Raw genomic sequence first — 20,834 nt, forward strand, 5'->3', positions numbered from 1 at the left:
ATTTCTTTATGAAATGGGCTTTTTGTTTTTCCACTTTCAGAACACTGAAATCCTGAGGACTCTTCAGAAGGCATCTGGACTCTCCCACAATGCTGAACCAATCAAACTGCTCTCTGTGCCCAAGGGGGCTCTGGGTAAGAGAGTCAGTATAGACACCAGCCACTGTTTTTCCTCGACCACCTACCTGCTAGAGCGTGAAGGTACAGAGAGATATGTTGCAAATAACACACAATGAAAAGTCTTCTCACCAACTTTGTCACCTAATAATTCTCTTGGTCTTTTTGGTTACCAATCTACTACTGCCATATTTTGGATTATTGGGGTTTGTTTTCCAACCCCCAATTATTCAAACTATGTTCCACTGTGCATACCATCATACCACTTAGAATGCATGCCCGTGGTATGCTGGTGTGGATATGGAACAGTTTTTCTTAGTTCTTTCTCCCAATCCCAGCACACTCATTTGTCCAGCGGCTAAAGCATCAGCATGATAATGTCAGTGGAAGACATCAGAAGCTGGCCCAGTCAATAAACCGGTCAGTACCATGGAAAAGATTGTGTGCCCCCTTGTGGAAAATGTATGCTGTCCTTCATAGTGAAGTTGATATCAATTTGACTACAGTTTGCAAAAAAGATCAGTGGAGACGATGTGCGGTTTGTTTAGTTAGATGTTAAACGTTTCCGAGATAGAAAATGTGTTCCTATGTACACGAAGCCGATCCAGAACAACTTTTGTCATAGTTTACTCATAAGTTTCAATCAACGTACATTTTAAGGAACTGCTATGCTTCAGTGCAATTCCTCTGAGCTTGTGGTTGTTTGATGGTTTTTTTCAGGGTTCAGCAAATGAAGAAAGGTCTTCCCAGGGACACCAGTGTGCCTTCCATCCACTCCCCCACTCCTGAGAGGAGGAAACTGAGGCGAGGGGAGACCCTGGAGAGCAGTGGGCCATTCAGCATCTGCTCCAGCCCAGAGGGAAGCCCCAAGCCTGGAGACCAAAGGGACAGAGAGAGGGCCCTGAGCCGCAGTCACACCGTGGACACAGTGCACCCCCAGTCTCCTCAGTGGGGCCGGGACCGGAGACACACAGGAGAGGCCGAGGCAAATGAGGACACACGCGTAGCTAAAGACCCTTCACACACAGACACTCCAGGCGAACCCTTGCATACATACACACCTGACATACACACACCCGACATGTCAAATACACGCACACCTGACATCCCATCAAATACACAACAAACACCCAGCAGCGACCCGTCACACACTCGCGAGGATCCATCACACACACTTAGCCAAGTCAATGGAGAGGAAAAAAATGTCCACACCTCACCAGACACCGAAGTAAATTCTAAGAGGAACTGTCCTGAGACTGAGAGCCCACCCAAAGACATGGAGGACCTGGTAGAAGAACTGGTAGAAGAAATAGAGGTACTCTGAGGCGCCGAGGCAGACCCCAGTCAGGGAAGAACTTGCACAGTGTGGGTTAACCAGAAAAGAGTGGGGCCTACTTTTAGTTAGTTGACCTGACTGTTATTGAAAGCACTTTTTCTCCTTGCCTTCACGAAAAAGGGATGCAAAACATGTTCATTCAACTTCATGCGAATGTAATTCTGTTTTAGCTTATTTTAGTTTTGTTGCTCACCCTTATAAAAGAGATGGTCGATAGAACATTCTGACAGTGGATAGTGACATGGCATATCGGTATGTTTTTTATTGTTTTGTCTACTTGACGAAAATGCTAATCTGAATGTCTATGCTCTTGTTACATCTGGCTGTTTTTTTTATTTGAACATGGAAAATCAGGGCTCTTATTTTCAACAATTTAGTTTAATTTACTGGGTTAGTTATTCCCTTTAGAAAACCATACATTTGCATTTCTGACCTATCTATAACAGAAAATGTACCTCCCTGGTGTGTGGCATTTCAATGACTATGCATAGTGAGGCCACACTTGTATCCCAGTGAATGTCGAACACTTAAAATAGTTAGAACACTTAGAATGGAGAGAGAATCATAACAGTGTATACGCACAAATCTATATACAGTAGCTCAATCCAGTGACTCCACAAATGGATAGTACTGTCGTTAAAAATACGGCTTTTGAGAATATAATAACACAATTGCCATATTTAATTTGTTTATCCATCACCTTTACTCTATTCTGCTATTTATCCTGTAGAAAACAATATAATGAGAAAAAAAAATGAAAAAGAAAAAAAAGTGTTTATTTAGCATTCAACTGATAATTATATTTCACCTCTGTCAGTTGATCCTAATCCTGCAAAGCAAGGCCATATAGGACCCAACCAATTCTATGGGGAGTTTGCACTTTACAAGTACCATTTTTTGGGGGGGGAAATGTTTTATCAGCAACACTCTGAAATCTCAGTAGTTTTGAACTGACATTTATTGAACTCATCATTATCCAGCACATACAGAACATTGAACACAGATGACTAGCATCAGCGTACAGATGTATTTTTATTTCAAAGTTACTGTTTTGGTTTATACAGTAGTAGTTGTCCACTCCGATCTCAATGTTGATTATTTTCATACTAAAGTATTTTATTACATTTTTTAATGTTAGATGCAGTGAACGTGCCTTATTTAATTTGTCAAAATAACCTGTAATAAAATCATGATCAAGAGTCATTTGTTTTGACTATTGTGTTCTTTGCAAGAGTTGGCATTTTTTTCAAATATTGTGCTTTATATGATAGGCTAGGTAAGTTGGTAATGTTAGGATTTTCCTACTGTTAAAATATTTTTTTAAAGACGCACTCCAGCTATTTGTGAGCTTTTCTTTTTGATAAACAATATCCCATGCATAAATACAGTGTATGAACATACACTTAAGGGTTAGACATATTGAAACAAAAAAATTAGGGAGTGGGATGTCTCCCTCTTCGGTCTCTGTTTAAAGGACCCCATCAGAGTGCAATGGCATTCCATAATGCCACCCCTATTTCGACGTAATTCCTGTTCTAGAGCGGAAATGCAGCCAAGACCGAAGGATAAATGTGGTCAGAGACCCACTAAAGCAGCATTGCCCCCTCAAGATTCTGAGCCTGCCTGGCAGGGTTGGTCTTACAAGGCCAAAGCCACCAGATGAGTGAGTATAATATACAAGGAATTTCTCAGAGCTGCTATTAAGAACCTTGATGACCTTGTACTTAGCCGGTGGGAATTCCAGTGGGGTTCCCCCACCCAGGCAGTGGCAGTGCTGGCAACACTAGCTGCAGTAGTAACACATGGAGGGGTTCACACTTGGACATTCAGAGAGGGGTAAAATGATTGTGCCCCTGGTGGCACAAAATAATCAAAGGTCTGACTGCACAGAGATGCTTGGGAAAAAGGTCACAAAGGGGGACCAGTGTGTGTTCGTTTCAGGGGAAGGGGGTGTATCTGAGCTCATTCAGCTAAGACTTGACATTGGTTAATCAAATCTCCCCATTCTTGCTAAATTTTGCATGCCTCTCAAACAGCTACAACTGTAGACGCATTTGCACATCAAGTCCTTTGAGTTGGGTTCAGGGATGGAACAACCGTTGAACATCTCCGCTTGTGGTTGTTTTTGGGGGAACGGTGGGGAGTGTGTGTGTGTGTGTGTGTACAGTTGAAGTCGGAAGTTTACATACACCTTAGCCAAATACATTTAAACTCAGTTTTTCACAATTCCTGACATTTAATCCTAGTAAAAATTCCCTGTTTTAGGTCAGTTAGGATCACCACTTTATTTTAAGAATGTGAAATGTCAGAATAATAGTAGAGAATTATTTATTTTAGCTTTTATTTCTATCATCACATTCTCAGTGGGTCAGAAGTTTACATACACTCAATTAGTATTTTGTAGCATTGCCTTGAAATTGTTTAACTTGGGTCAAACGTTTCGGGTAGCCTTCCACAAGCTTCCCACAATAAGTTGGGTGGATTTTGTCCCAATCCTCCTGACAGAGCTGGTGTAACTGAGTCAGGTTTATAGGCCTCCTTGCTCGCACACACTTTTTCAGTTCTGCCCACAAATCTATAGGATTGAGGTCAGGGCTTTGTGATGGCCACTCCAATACCTTGACTTTGTTGTCCTTAAGCCATTTTGCCACAACTTTGAAAGTATGCTTGGGGTCATTGTCCATTTGGAAGACTAATTTGCGACCAAGCTTTAACTTCCTGACTGATGTCTTGAGATGTTGCTTCAATATATCCACATAATTGTCCTCCCTCATGATGCCATCTATTTTGTGAAGTGCACCAGTCCCTCCTGCAGCAAAGAACCCCACAACATGATGCTGCCAACCCCGTTCTTCACGGTTGGGATGGTGTTCTTCGGCTTGCAAGCATCCCCCTTTTTCCTCCAAACATAACGATGGTCATTATGGCCAAACAGTTCTATTTTTGTTTCATCTGACCAGATTACATTTCTCCAAAAAATACGATCTTTATCCCCATGTGCATTTGCAAACCTTAGTCTGGCTTTTTTTTATAGCGGTTTTAGAGCAGTGGCTTCTTCCTTGCTGAGCGGCCTTTCAGGTTATGTCGATATAGGACTCGTTTTACTGTGGATGTAGATACTTTTGTACCTGTTTCCTCCATCATCCTCACAAGGTCCTTTGCTGTTGTTCTGTGATTGATTGCACTTTTCGCACCAAAGAACGCTCCCAATGGTGAGCCAGACTTGTGGCGGTCTACAATTTTTTTTTCTGAGGTCTTGGCTGATTTCTTTTGATTTTCCCATGATGTCAAGCAAAGAGGCACTGAGTTTGAAGGTAGGCCTTGAAATACATCCACAGGTACACCTCCAATTGACTAAAATGATGTCAATTAGCCTATCAGAAGCTTCTAAAGCCATGACATCATTTTCTGGAATTTTCCAAGCTGTTTAAAGGCACAGCCAATTTAGTGTATGTAAACTTCTGACCCACTGGAATTGTGATACAGTGAAATAATCCGTCTGTAAACAATTGTTGGAAAAATTACTTGTGTCATGCACGAAGTAGATGTCCTAACCGACTTACCAAAACTGTAGTTTGTTAATAAGAAATTTGTGGAGTGGTTGAAAAACTAGTTTTAATGACTCCAACCTAAGTGTATGTAAACTTCCGACTTCAACTGTATGTATCCCACGGTTCTTGCTGTGGAGTAATGATGTTACGGACAATATAGGATGAATAAATAATAAAATGTAAAAAAATTCCTTGTCAAAATGTAATTTTTGTAATGGCAATCCTGGTTATAACAATCCTTAGCATGAACTGCCTACATTATTATGCATATTATTAATTAATTGTGGAAAGAAATTACGATATGCAAGTTCCCATTGTCTTTATTTGTAATTTCTGTTAGCTCATGTATGTCTTTCGGCAGAATCCAAAATGCATTGACAATGTCCGAAAGCCGCATTGTGTCAGATATACTGCGTCATGAGATTGAAAGTGGTAGGCTTATTCAAACAATTCATTATTGTGCAATTGTTACTTTGCATGTTTTTACCTTATACTTATTTACTGCTTGCTAATGGTTAGCGTGCTAGCTAGCGGTTAGCGTGCTAGCTAGGGGTTAGCGTGCTAGTTTAGCATAATTGGGAAACGTGTCTTTGATTCAGAATACGTGATTGTGGTTAACCCAATGTTACATGCATTGGAAAATAATATTGCTAGTGTAACTTGAATTGGTTTACAAGCTAGCTAGAAAAGCCAGTTCCCTTTCATCTGTTTTGTCAAGTCATAAGCACGCATGTGTGCTGAAATATTTAAATAATCCCCTCATTAAAAATATATATTTATTATTATTATTTTAATAGCTGTATATAATACCATCAAGGTGAGGGTGTTGGAAATGCTTTTGGCGGTTTATCTGCTTCTGTTCTGTTCTGTGTGTGGCACTGTGTGCTCTTTTCAAAGGATGGATCCCAATATCTCAAAGGCCCTAGGATCCAGGGGGACAGGGGTGGTCTGCCAGTCACTGGTACAACAACCCAATAGTGGAGAACATTTTGAGGTTTAGTAGCAATGCAAATATCAAGGTACAGCTATAAAGATACTCAATCATTATGGTACTTTTTAATGGTACATTTACAAACATATCCTGTATTATGATAAATAGAATTGAAACATACTTCTCCCATGGGCAAAGAAACTCAAAAAGGGTGATGATATTAATAATTGACAATAATTTTGAACCGAATGTGCAGATCCGCAAGGTATATGCATTATTTTGTACAAATTATTGGACCATAAACAGATTTGGCTCATTAATTTATACGGTCCAAATAATGATGATCCAAGCTTCTTTTGAAAATATATATAATAATTTATCAAGCCTACAAGCAATACAAGACTCTTATTATGGTGGGAGATTATAATATGGTTTTGAATACCTCAATAGACCATAAAGGAAATCACACTACAAACTATCACCCTCATGCACTGAAGGAAATCACTAATATCATGGATATATTGGAACTAGTGGATACATGGAGGCTTAATTATCCTGACCTAGTGAGATATACATGGCGGAGGTTTAATATCCTGACCTAGTGAGATATACATGGCGGAGGCTCAACCAAGCTAGTCGTCTTGACTACTTTCTTATGACATTCTCTCAGGTACCAAAAGTTTAAAACGTGTTGATAAGGAACATAATGCGGTCAGACCATCAAATAATTGGCATATACATTACTCTTACTGAATTTTCCCGTGGAAGAGGATATTGGAAATGTAATCAAAGCCTATTGGATGATAAGTTGTTTTTAACTAAGACAGAATAATTTTTAACGGACTTTTCCCCGACATAACACAGGTACAGCAGATCCCCTTTTTCTGTGCCTCTATGGTACAGTTTGTATTGCTGTCCATCTGTACTGTTAGTCCTTCTATTTCCTTTGTTAATATGAACTCTTTTGACCAATTTTTTTTGGTCTTATTGAATTGCATGGCCTCTAAAGTCACGTTTAAGTGTCCCATACAATAAGTTAGAGGAAAAAGAAAAAGAAATGGAGGAACTTGTTCAAGAAAGATCTAGTGTAATATATCATAGAAATAAAGTGAACTGGATGGAATATGGGGGGAAAAATCCAGGAAATTATTTTTATATCTTCAACATAGAAATGCTACAACTAAATAATTTACTGAAACTTGTTACAAATGACGGAGTCACCCATGATTCACCAAACTATATTTTGAAAGAGGAAGCAAAGTACTTAAAGCACATTTTTGTTTGTCTCCTCCAGCTCCACTAACCGAAGTTAATTGTATGGATGTTTTTTCTATTAATAATGTAAAATTAACAGTTGTATATAAAAACTAATGTGAAGGCCAAATTACAGAGTAGGAACTTCTTGATGCAATTTAATCCTTTAAGTCCAGGAAACTCCAGGGATGGATGGCATACCAGTTGAGGTATACCAAACCTTTTTTGATGTACTCAGAGGACCGTTATTAGCATGTTTTAACCACAACAATAAAAAAATAAAAATACATTTTTAGATACTCAAAAAGGTCTGATTTCATTACTACTGAGACAGGACCCAAATGGTAAATATAAAAATCCAGTCCATTAAAAATATTAGAGACACCTTACACTTCAGTGTCGTGAGGCAAAACGTTCTGGCAAAATGCATAACGCATAGAATTAAAAAGGTAGTGCCGGATATTATTCATACTCGTCAGACAGGTTTTTTACATAGATGATACATTGGAGATAATATAAGACAAGTACTGGGAAACCAGGCCAGGTATGCATAGCTGACTTTTAAAAGGCTTTTGATAAAGTACCACTGGAATTTATTCATAATTGCCTGTAATATTTACATTTTGGAGAATCTCTTATACAATGGATAACATTTTATGTATAGTAACCCTAGGTGTAAAATAGTAAATAATGACTACTTCTCAAAGTATTAAACTGTCAAGAGGAGTAAAACAAGGTTGTCCACTATCGGCATATTTATTATTATGGCAATCGAAATGTTAGCTATTAAAATCAGATCCAACAATATCAAGGGGCTAGAAAATCCAGGCCTTAAAAACAAAGGTGTCATTGTACTCTGATTCATGTTTTCTTTTAAATCCACAATTTGGATCCCTCCACAGTCTCAGAGGATATAGATACTTTTTCTAACCTCTGGATTACAACCAAATCATGATAAATGTACTATATTATGTATTGGATCACATTTTTTTTTTACTTTTACATTACCATGTAGTTTACCAATAAAATGGTCTGCAGGTGAAGTAGACATACTCGGTATTCATATCCCGAAATAAATAAATAATCTCACTACAATACATTTTAATAGAAAGTTGGGAAAAAATAGATAAGATATTTCTACCATGCAAAGGAAAATATCTGTCTATCTGTGGAAAAATCACCATGTTTAACTATAAAGTCATATCCTAGTTGACCTTTTTGCTTATGGCCTTCTGTTTTTTGTTTTTTATTATATGAGCAAAAAATATTCAATTTTATTTGGAACTGCAAGCCAGATAAAATTAAACGGGCCTATTTATATAATGAATATAAATTCGGAGGGCACATTAGACCTCTCACGAAAGGCTTCAGTCATACACAAGTTATATTTAAATCCGAACTGGTTCTCTAGCAGTTTAGTAAGAATGTCTCCCACCCATGTTCAAGAATGGCCTTTTTCCTTTATTCAGATTACAACCTCTACCTTTGGGTTATTTGAAAATGAAATAATCTCCAAAATATTGCTTAAAAATAGCAAGCCATAGAAAATGTATTGCAATTTCAGTTTAATCCACCAGAAAAGACAGAACAAATAATCCAACAAATGTTATGGTTAAACTCAAATATACTAATTGATTTTTATTTATTTTTTTAAAATAGAAACAAATATATAATCTTTGTAAATTATATCATAAATAGGACTGGTGGAGTTATGTCACACATGCAGCTAACAAAAATATATGGAAATGTCTGCTCTACTCAAAATTACAACCAAGGCAAGTGGAAGGGTAAAAAAGTAAGGAACTTGTCTGTCGGCCCTGCATTAAAGACCAAAATTGGTTAAAGAAAATACTATACCAGTTTAATCTAAGGACCAAAAAATGGACAGCTGTGCCATATACAGTGCATTCGAAAAGTATTCAGACCCCTTGACTTTTGTTACGTTACAGCCTTATTCTAAAATTGATTAAATTCATTTTCTTCATAATCAATCTACAGACAATAGCCCAAATGACTAAGATATTTAGAAATGTTTGCACATTTTATAAAAAATAAAAAACAGATACCTTATTTACATAAGTATTCAGACCCTTTGCTATGAGACTCGAAATTGAGCTCAGGTGCATCCTGTTTCCATTGATCATCCTTGATGTTTCTACAACTTGATTGGAGTCCACCTGTGGTAAATTCAATTTATTGGACATGATTTGGAAAGGCACACACCTGTCTATATAAGGTCCCACAGCTGACATTGCCTCAGAGCAAAAACCAGGCCATGAGGTCGAAGGAATTGTCCGTAGAGCTCCGAGACATGATTGTGTCGAGGCACAGATCTGGGGAAGGTTACCAAAACATTTCTGCATCATCGAAGGTCCCCAAGAACACGGTGGCCTCCATCATTCTTAAATGGAAGAAGTTTGGAACCACCAAGTCTCTTTCTAGAGCTGGCCGCCCAGACACACTGAGCTATCGGGGGGGCCTTGGTCAGGGAGGTGACCAAGAACCTGAAGGTCACTTTGACACAGCTCCAGAGTTCCTCTGTGGAAATGGGAGAACCTTCCATAAGGACAACCATCTCTGCAGCACTCCACCAATCAGGCCTTTATGGTAGAGTGGCCAGACAGAAACCACTCCTTAGTAAAAGGCACATGACAGCCCACTTGGAGTTTGACAAAAGGCACCTAAAGGACTCTGACCATGAGTAACAAGATTCTGTGGTCTGATGAAACCAAGATTGAACTCTTTGGCCTGAATGCCAAGCATCACGTCTGGAGGAAACCTGGCACCATATCTACGGTGAAGCATGGTGGTGGTAGCACCATGCTGTGGGGATGAACTACATTGATGGAAGCTACAATCTATGTGCAATATTAAAGCTGATCTACCCCCTAATAAAATATTTACAAAATAATCAAATATATACAGTACCAGTCAAACGTTTGGACACCTACTCATTCCAAGGTTTTTCAATTTTATTTTTACTATTTTCTACATTGTAGAATAATAGTGAAGACATCAAAACTATGAAATAACACATATGGATTTGAGAGTGCTCAGCATATGTGGGAACTCCTTCAAGACTGTTGGAAAAGCATTCCAGGTGAAGTTGGTTGAGAGAATGCCAAGAGTGTGCAAAGCTGTCATCAAGGCAAATGGTGGCTATTTTGAAGAATCTGAAATATAAAATATATTTTCATTTGTTTACACTTTTTTGGTTACTACATGATTCCATGTGTTATTTCATAGTTTTGATGTCTTCACTATTATTTTACAATGTAGAAAATAGTAAAAATAAAGAAAAACCCTTGAATGAGTAGGTGTGTCCGAACTTTTGACCGGTACTGTATATGTCTGTCACATTTAGGTATCTAGCTATAAGTTAACCCTGATCAATCAAATGGATAGTTGTAAGCAATTATGGTAAATCCAACTGCCCTTAACTAGGTGTCTTCGCTAGACAGAGAGAGACCCATACAGAAAGAGAGAGAGAGGAAGAAAGTGAGAAAGAAAGTGACAGAGGGAGAGAGGTGGGAAGAGAGTGAAAGACAGAGAGAGATGGAGAGCGAGAGAAACAGAGAGACAATACTGCAAATTTACTTAGACTTTAGTATTTTAACAATCATGTCTCGGAGCTCTACGGACAATTCCTTTGACCTCATGGCTTGGTTTTTATTCTGACATGCACTGTCAGCTGTGGGACCTTATATAGACAGTTGTGTGCATTTCCAAATCATGTCCAACCAGTTGAATTTACCACAGGTGGACTCCAATCAAGTCGTAGATCAAAGATGATCATTGGAAAAAGGATGCCTCTGAGCTCAATTTCAAGTTTCATAGCAAAGGGTCTGAATGCTTATTTAAATAAGATATTTCATTTTCTAAAAACCTGCTTTTGCTTTGTCATTATGGTGTATTGTGTGTAGATTGAGGAAAATGTTTCATTTAATCAATTTTAGAATAAGGCTGCAACGTAACAAAATGTGGAAAAAGTCTAGGGGCCTGAATACTTTCCGAAGGAACTGTAGGTATATGATGATGATGAGATGGTCATGTCCAATGATATATACTCCAGAATACTTTTGGGGGGAAGCTATAGAAATGCAGTTATTAATGTCTACATACGTGTTTGCCATGTTATTCTAGTACAGACACCTTAATGAATACTTTTTCATTGTATTACGTGAGCTAAACATACAAATAAAAAAGTATATACATTTTTTGATTACTAATGCTACTATCCCCACTACAACAACAAAAATACTTAAATACATGTCATTTTGTCCTTGAAATACTGTAGAATTCCATTCATTCCTGTGGAGGACTGCTCCTGTGCCAATATGGCACTTCCCAGGAGGATTCAAAGCCTCACAATGGCCAATACAAAGCATCAGCAAACCAGGGTTTATATACAGACATCGTTGGTCATATATCATGTCTAACAATGGGATTCGCTGTCCTCAGAGAGGAAGAGGCAGGAGAGATGAAGCAAGATCACGTGGGACCATTCTAGCCAATGAGAAGGCAGATATCGTGTGCACAACAGGCACAACTCCTATATAAAATAGTTTTTCTCAAAGTTGTCGGTATGCCTCGTGTGTACTAATATTGGCACTTTCGTAACAACCGAAACATCACAAAACTTATATTCGATCAAATAGTAAATAAGCCATTCAATTGTTTGTTGACCAAATTCGACACTCTCATTGACCTCCATACAAAAAATCCTCACTTGGTGGGTGAACATTTTTTAGGCCGAGTTACCCGTCTTGCTTCGCCTTTTACTCTCTATCTCAGCTCAGTCACGAAGAGGAAGAAATTTGCAGCAGGTGGGTGGTAAACATTAAAATAAGACCCAGCCCTGAAATGAAACGTAGTCTGAAAAGTATTTGCACGTCATCTATAAAAGGGAAACAGGATTGACACAGATTACCATGAATGTCCCACTTTGGATTTCCCATTTATAGCCCAAATAGATCATACTTTGACTAAAACTATGACTTTGACTCAAATCAATTTCCAACATCGTGTATAAGCTCAGGACATCGTCTTTCAGTTGAACAAAGGTGAATTTCCGCTGTTGTGGTACTTTTAAGTACGCTCGTTCTACTCATTTTAATTTAATGGTATCCACCACTAGATGGCGGTGTTTACCCTACAATTCGTGTCGCCTTCCGCCACAGGCGATCCAATAAATCAAATCAAATGTATTTATATAGCCCTTCTTACATCAGCTGATATCTCAAAGTGCTGTACAGAAACCCAGCCTAAAACCCCAAACAGTAAGCAATGCAGGTGTAGAAGCACGGTGGCTAGGAAAAACTCCCTAGAAAGGCCAAAACCTAGGAAGAAACCTAGAGAGGAACCAGGCTATGAGGGGTGGCCAGTCCTCTTCTGGCTGTGCCGGGTGGAGATTATAACAGAACATGGCCAAGATGTTCAAATGTTCATAAATGACCAGCATGGTCAAATAATAATAATCACAGTAGTTGTCGAGGGTGCAGCAAGGGTGCAATAGCGGGGCCCTAGGTGCTACCAGAAGAGTTAGTAGCAAGCAGAGACAACAACTGAGCCTCAGTCTAAGAATGTTGCTTTCTGCTGTGGCACCAGGGAGTCCATATTGTTCATGTATGACACTGTCAACTTGGCGCGAGTGTGGAGTGCCATGGTGTTCATGGCATCCAGGCAGACCCTGGGCGTTCTCTTTGCACGGTCCTGACTGAAACAGGTGAAGCGTACTCCATGGCCGTCTGCTTAGGGGATGTAGGGGAGGCAGGAGGTTCAGTACTTCAGGGCAGGTGCCATTACGAACTTCAGCCTCCCTGCTCGTAGCAGGGGAGAGTTATGGGTGCAAGGTGTCTTCCACAGACTCATGGTCAGTCAATGTCGGTCCTTGTATTCTCTGTCTATAAGTGTGGTTTAAGTGTGGTTACAATTTACCAGACCCATCTTTTAGCTTTATACCAAACCGTGTGACAGGAAGGGCTTGATCAACACAAACTCAGAGCTGTGGCAAAGATATTATAGTTTGACTAGTTTATTGCTTTGCCTTTTCGATCTCTGCTTTAAGGTAATTCCCAAACAAGTGATGGTGGAAAAACAGAGTTACAGTGAAACGGATGTACCTGACAGAATGCCACCAGCCAAACCCATGGAAGGCATGTCCTGCTGTGTGATATTCAACAGTGAGGGTCACCGGCGGTATGACTCTAAGCAAACAGCACCACCTGGAAACAACACACACGGTCACGAGCTCAGTATGGCAACACTGGAGGAAAGTCTATATAATATTGTGAAAGCTTATCTAGGATTTTCTACCTGGTCTCATGCTACATCAGCCAAGCCTTTGATGAAAAACGTCAAGCGTTGACATTTGTTTGACATTTTTTAGGAGAACATAAACAAAGGAAAAACATTTTGGGGCAGCGATATTGCATGCTACAAAATGCTTCTCGTCTGCAGTTACTTCGCCTGGCCCACATTCAGTGGGGAATGTAGGCAGTGGTTTTTGATTGGGTGTCTCTGTGGCTGCTGTGTATTTTTACTCGCACAAGAGGGCACTCCAGGCAAAGTTATGGTTACATTAATCTATTCTACATGTCTACCTCAGTCTGTTGTGTCTACCCTCCTAGAAAGCTAGTGGGCTTGCAGGCTTTTGTTCCAACCTTACTCTAACACACCTGATTCCGCTAATCGAGGTCCTGAGGTAAAAGGGATGGAATTTGTTTTGCAGGAGGGTAGCCCCCTGCTCTGAACACCACACGAAGTTATATGTAAAATGAGGATGACACGAGGTCATTATATGTAAAGCACTTTAAAACTTTGGGAAAAGTGCTATTGAAATGCAAGACTTACAAATGGCTTGTTTATATTAATTTCATATGAAAGGTACTGCATGTGATGATGTGGGGAGAGACAGCTTGTTTTGAGGCAGAACGTTACCTCAGCCCTCAGAGACTGCCCTCAGAGACCAGAGACTGGGCCGTTCACCCTGGTGTTCTACCTCTGAAAGACCAACACTGAGAACAGATGTTTCTATAGAGGTCCTGGAGCGAGGGAGAGAAGTGGAGCGGGAGAAGGTGAGGAGATGGAGAGGAGGCATAAGGGAGAGAAGATGGTGAAGGTGTACTGCATGGCAGGGGGTTAGGTGATATCAGATCCTAACATCTGTCAGTCTTAGGGGTTATCCCATGCAGAGTGGACCTCACACTGGTTGAGAGACATGTCCCAACGGTGTCGGATGTCGGGTGGTGTTGAGCTTCGATGCACAACACAGTTGGGAAAGAGAGACATATGGGCCCTAAAGTCAATCAAACAATTGCTTAACTGCAAATGTTAACGTTTTAGTTTATCTATTGAATGCAACTTTGGCCAATTTATACAGAGGACGGCTCTTAAATCAATTCTGAGGGTATATCTTTGGTATGATCGAGTTTCTACATAGATAGACTCTTTAGATTTTATGAAGCAGATCATTTTCTTTTAGGAAGTGGTCATGGGCCAATCGTTTGAATGCGTTATATGGACCAATTTAGCAATATTAACATATCATAGCCACTAGCCAGGCATAATAATACTCATCCATCAATTACGGCTTGATTATTTGAGGATTCATAAGCCTTTGTGTTTTGCTGTTACTTATCATATTTTAACTCCTTTTTTAGACATTGTGGTAGACTGAACTTGGCCCATGGGTTGCCATTTGTGTATCTGGGACCTAGAAGTAATTCTATAAAACTAAATGGGTAGATATCCTGCACTATTCAAAAACGAAATTGTCATATTTTGCCATCGTGATAAAATGATCCATATACTATCAATTTGAGTTTAAAGTTTAAAATGATACCATGTATTCTTCTTATGGCCTTTGTGTAGCCTGAGTTTTTACTGAAAACAAGACCAGAGATTTGTATACAAATACAAAAATTAAGTAGCTTACTAAAAATGTAAATTGTCCAAATGTTAAAAAATAATAATAATCTATTAAAGGTTTGCGTAAGATCATGGTGTGTTTTTGAGTTGACTATAGGCCTAGAACATCTCGATAAATCTTTAAACATCCATAGACAACGTGTTTGTATTTATTCACACGTTCTCTGTTAGTTATCAGCTTCAAAAAAGGACTTGTATGTCAAGTGGCTTTTGAGCAAAATATAGCCTTTGCAGAAAGCAACGAAAAATCACTAACATAGAAAACATGTTATTGCTTTACATACTTTAGAGATTACATAGCCTTTTTAAGTCCTTGTGAATTTAGTAGGCCTACACGGAGTTTAGTACACAGTGGTGCGTTTTTCCTCACCTTTCTCTGCATGTTTTGTTACTGTCTGGCTCTTGCAGTTCCATGATTAAGAGAAATCCCCTCCTTCAGGAGAACATAAATTCGAATTTACACACTTAATTCCTTGAAGATGGCCTCGGAAAATGTAAGCTTCTTAAGTGTTGATATTTTAAAAAACCAGATATGTGCCTGGTTAATGTGGAATATTTTGTGGTTTGATCAAATGTAATTTCCTCTCTGCTCAAGTTAAAAATACATAAAAAACAGACTAGAGCATTTCTGATATAAGGATTACATTTTCCACAGTTGCTTCAAGTAATGGCTACTAAAATCTAGACTACATGCAGAGGGAATTTCGAGAATAATGTATGGTCTACTTATTGTAATACAGGACATATTGCGTATTGGAATGGTGCTTTGATAATGCAGTCAATGCAAAGATGAATAGTTTTTTTAAATCCAATAATCCAATACTTTTGCCGGCATTGGCAACTTTCTGTGTGGAGTTGTGTGCTTCACATGGCTGTGATTATTTGACAAAACACACATGTCAACTATTGCAGCCATGCAACACGAAATCAACCTGGTAAAAAGAGGACCTTTTTTTGCGAAATGAACCACCAAAGTCAATAGAAATGACAAAGTAACACACTTTTCTTCTAAAAAAGACTACAATAAAACTAGTCTTCTTTAATTAATAATTATTCACCACGTGGTTTGACAAAGGAATCCACTTTTTTTCTCCACATTATCCTTTAAAAAATTGTAAATGTAATAATTGAATATTCACATTCCTAAATAATTGTTTGTTGCCTTTTTAGGGACTCCCAGGAATAGTCATTGTCATTGTTCCATTTGCATCCCAATAAGTTTTTTTCCCCACTGAAAATATCGTTTATTTTCCCAGTTGGACAATAAATAAATGTCTATATAGAGCCTATAGCTTACCAAATGTCACACAGGCTACTAGACATGTGTCATACCTTTCTTAATTTCATATCTCAAGTCTTTACAAATATCTATCTGTGTTTGGCTCCTGGCTTGGCTGTCTCTTGCCAGAGCCTCGGCTCTGTGTAACATAGTTTGATGTAATCCATTTAAATGTGTCGCTGACCCCACGTTGGATCCGGGGCTCTGCAGGTGTCCAAAAGTGCCATGATAGTTCGAGTAACCCTGGAAAAAGGGAGACGTATAATAGACATGTCTGGACAGGGCTGCACTGTGAGGGAAAAGATTCTGAGGAGCGTCTCGCAATGGAGATGACATAGGCATACCGCCCGGAATCTCTGTACGTAATTGTCTGGGCACGGTCTGAGAGGCATCACTACATCCTTTACATTTATCCGAAGAAGTTGCGATCTCCGCGAGCGACCACAGTTTTGGTTTCGGGGCCGGAAGGGCCGAGTGAATCACTGATGTGGCATTGCTGGAGTTGCCTGAGTCATTACGCCTCAGTGGAGGTGGACTTTCCGAGGCTGCCGAGTCTGAATCCCTTTCCACTCCAAGGTCCGCGTTTTGGGGAGATGCTGCGGTGGTGGGCCGTGGCATCTCGGGCACTCTCCTGTCCCCGTGGTCCTTTACATTCGGATCAATTAAGACAGGTTCCATGTCATTGCCGCTATTGTCTTCTTTGTATTTCTCACAGGGGATTCCCACTGGATTTGGATGCTGCCCAACTGCAAGAAGATATAATAAATTAGACCAAAGCGTTCCAAGGATTAGGCCTAATCGCCCTGTCAAGGTCTAACGAAAGCAACAACATGTTTAAGTCTATGCAGTGAATTACATAAAAATTGCCCAATACTTTTGAAACTAATGAAATGCCTGGAGAAAAAAAATATTTTAGACCTACTGCAGCATGGAAACCTATATTTTAAATAAAGTGACTTAAACTTACCTGCTTCATTTTTCGACCCAATTTCTGCCGTGGGCTTAAGTGGCTCTTCCTCGTCGTCATTCTTCTCCAGGTCAATGTTGTCATCTTCTTCCTCATCCTCACTTCTATTCCTCGGGGTCCACGTCATTTTATTCTCTTTCTTCAACCGCCTTCTGGCGTTGGCGAACCAGGTGGACACTTGGGTAAGGGTCATCTTAGTAATGATGGCCAGCATGATCTTCTCACCCTTGGTTGGGTAGGGGTTTTTACGGTGTTCATTGAGCCACGCTTTGAGAGTGGCAGTCGCATCTCTTGTAGCATTTTTCCTGTATGCAGGGTCTCCATATGGATAGCCCAATGCTACACCGAACGGGTGATACTCTAAAGAGCCAGCGATACCCGCTGAGGGATCGTACGCGGAGCCCTAGAAAGTCAATAGAAAGTCAATAGATACGAATTTCTCTCAATAGTTTGACCTCACAAGACTGGAAAGCTTAAAGGTAGACATTGATAATTTCTAGACCTCCAATTTCCAATTTTATTTATCATATTTAGAGTTCAAAATGTATTTCTATTATAGGCCTATACATTAGCTATACAACGTATGACAGCAATATTGAACACAATTTGAACAAACTTTTTTTTTTTTGCAAAGTTTTGCAAATAATTGTGACTAATCATTGCATAAGCTCTTATTATAAATTAACTTTTATACATGTTTGATTTAACCTCTATTAATTGTGCACTCATTGTATCAGAAAGCTATACTTCAGCTTACTCGTTACAAAATCTGGATACAAATAGGCTTTTTCAAAGAAACGAAAGGCATTTTTTTTCAATAATTATTCCGAAATCGAACAGTGCGTAATTGTTCAACTGTACAGTATTCACTTACCACAAATGAGTTCAGTGCCGCCGTCTGCTCTCCGCTAAACTGGAGGTGAGAATTGAAGCCAGGGGATGAACCATTGAACGCCGGTGATCCCGCGTAGGGGGCGAAGGCTGAGCCTGAAGACGACCGGCCCAGTTCCTCAGTCCTTGGTCCTCCTAAAATCACACTGGAACTGAACGGGGGACAGGAATGGAGAGCTAGAGACACCGACGGTTGGAAGAGAAAGCCTTGAGGATAGGCCATGGTGAGTGACTTCCTAAAGTCAGTCACTTATGTCCACTTGTGCGCTTTCGACCCTAGATGCACACACACAAGAAAAGCGCATGAAAACTCACATCTGAAAACAGTTCCCTTCCCTCAATGTTCGCATTTGAAAAACAACTAATCCATTCAATAATATTGCGAACTGTTGCGTTGGTTGGTTTGTTGTTGTTTGCTGCAGCAATTTGTCAGGGAAAGTTGTCTGCATGTAGCCTTCCAGCGGAACGCTTTGTCGATGCCCAACCTGCCAGGCTCTGGATATGGGAGAGTCAGCGGAGGAATAGGCAACCTCATTCTATGATTGTCAGCTCCACCCCCGTGCGCGCACACACACACACACACACACACACACACACACACACACACACACACACACACACACACACACACACACACGTTATGCTATAATTGAGATCGAATTAGACTATTATCAAATCATTAAGCTAGTATTGTGAAGGCTATCTGTACCCTAACACATAAAATGATATCAATCTATATAATTTAGACACAATTATAGATTATGTTATTATCAACTGCACTCCTCGTTTACCCGAGAGGGATCGCTGTATACACTGCTGACAGGATCCCTAACCTGATCTTCAGTTGTAACAATTGCAGATATATAGGCTATATCACAATTGCATATATCTAAATATGTTAATTACCAGAGAAAAACATTTAAATACACTCAAGTAAAAGCAGATAGCCTAATAAAAACAAAGGAATAATTGTACAGTCTTACCATTTGGTTTAATTTAATTGTTTGTGGTTTCAAATAATTAGTTATTTGCATTGTCAGTAGATGTTTGTGAATAACACTTCTTGCCTCTGAATACAGTTGCCAACAATATAGCCAATCAGGCACAGAAGAAATAGTCGCATGGACAGACAGATAACTTATGGGGAACTGTCCAAGTGCTGAATGTTGGCACTGTAGGTAGTGACGTCACATGTTCAAGCTCAGGAACGTCTCAGTAGACGATTAGGCCAATCTACGATCTGTGAGTTGCGTGACGTGCTGAAAGCTGGCTAGAAAACAGACATTAGATCATCCTCATACTCTACAGATCGTTTCTGTTATCAGTTGAACATCTATGCTTCTCGCTGTCGCCAATAGGGCCATGAATAGGCTACACATCGACATCAATGGAGTCCGATAAATAGTTTGACCACCCTTTATCAGAAGAAAAAGAAAGGGACAGTATTTCTCCGGACCATAGCCTACACCTGGATTTTTTTCTCTCAAACAAGAGTAGATACAGTAGGTGAGTAGCCTAGTCCTATCCTAATTCACATTTTGGCTATTGAGTTCTGAGGAAAGGTTTACCAATGGGGGGAAAAAATACGTTTTACACCTCAGGTAGCCATACAAGTAACATGCAATTTAATATTTGTTTACATTATATTTGCCTAGCCTAAAGCATAGCCTAAACACGTTTTGATTGATATGGCCCATGCTTACTGTAAGCTTCTATTGTAAACACAACCCTGAACGTCTCTGCTTAGTCTGGCCTTAGACCTGTGTGCATGGATAGAGTTAATCTTATTTGTTGTTACTATAATTAGAGTGGGTAGCTTAAGACTTCACTTTCACACTGGCCCGTGGTGTGTGGTCAGCCTCTGTCATTGTCTTATGAGAGAAAAAGCAACAACAGTACATTTTGATATGCTCAGTGTTTCTGGTTTTCTTTAGATGACTGCCACACCAACCTACCAGGTTTGGAAGTCCCTTTCTTATTGGTCTATTAACTCATTTACAGCCTGGCGAAAAGTCCATTCCACACATTTTCAGGCTGCCTTTTCAATCAGCTCTTACACCATTAAAATCACGTTTTTGACTACACTGGGCCTTTAAGATACGAAAGCTGTGTTGATATTTTGAATGAATCTGTTCTCCCATCCATTTATCTGTGACAGATAGCAGTAATAAGTTGACTTTACAACATTTCATAAACAGTATTTAAAAGACAACAGCAACATGATTTACAGTAGACTTTTAATACACCTGGGAAAGAGATTGGGATAATATTCCCTTTTCAATTACACATAAAATGACCAGAGCGAGCCTGAAGAAAGAGTACCTTTTTATAAAGAAAATAAGTCAATAACCTGAAACATTAAAAAAATATTGATTGAGCATAATGAAGCCTGAGCAATGTGAAAACACTTCTCCTTAAGGAGTCTCTCATCACATCATAAGCATGACCGCACTCCTTATTGGTGCAATTTATGGTCTCTGTGTGTGTGTGTGTGTGTGTGTGTGTGTGTGTGTGTGTGTGTGTGTGTGTGTGTGTGTGTGTGTGTGTGTGTGTGTGTGTGTGTGTGTGTGTGTGTGTGTG

General features: G+C 39.5%; 2 protein-coding genes across 6 annotated transcripts in view; one reads left to right on the plus strand and one right to left on the minus strand.

Annotated features, from left to right (window-relative positions):
- LOC120054142 (ankyrin repeat domain-containing protein 27-like) overlaps positions 1 to 2,655 on the plus strand; it is a 36,593-nt gene extending 33,938 nt beyond the window's left edge. For 4 of the 5 annotated variants that reach the window (XM_039001558.1, XM_039001559.1, XM_039001560.1 and 1 more), the window contains 3 exons: positions 41 to 200; positions 455 to 536; positions 837 to 2,655. In XM_039001558.1, the coding sequence (XP_038857486.1) occupies positions 41 to 200; positions 455 to 536; positions 837 to 1,440 (846 nt within the window). In that variant the 3' untranslated portion in view covers positions 1,441 to 2,655. The remainder of the gene's footprint in view (positions 1 to 40; positions 201 to 454; positions 537 to 836) is intronic. The other variant, XM_039001561.1, reaches the window with a different exon arrangement.
- A 13,777-nt stretch (positions 2,656 to 16,432) lies between these two features.
- Positions 16,433 to 18,477, minus strand: LOC120053518 (iroquois-class homeodomain protein IRX-5-like). The gene is made up of 3 exons (XM_039000652.1): positions 18,238 to 18,477; positions 17,364 to 17,766; positions 16,433 to 17,142 (listed from the first exon to the last, which is right to left on the minus strand). The coding sequence occupies exons 1-3, from the start codon at positions 18,475 to 18,477 to the stop codon at positions 16,433 to 16,435; spliced, it is 1,353 nt and encodes a 450-aa protein (XP_038856580.1).
- Between the last annotated feature and the right edge of the window lie 2,357 nt (positions 18,478 to 20,834).

Source organism: Salvelinus namaycush, chromosome 9 (genome assembly GCF_016432855.1).
Source record: "Salvelinus namaycush isolate Seneca chromosome 9, SaNama_1.0, whole genome shotgun sequence".
NCBI lineage: Eukaryota > Metazoa > Chordata > Actinopteri > Salmoniformes > Salmonidae > Salvelinus > Salvelinus namaycush.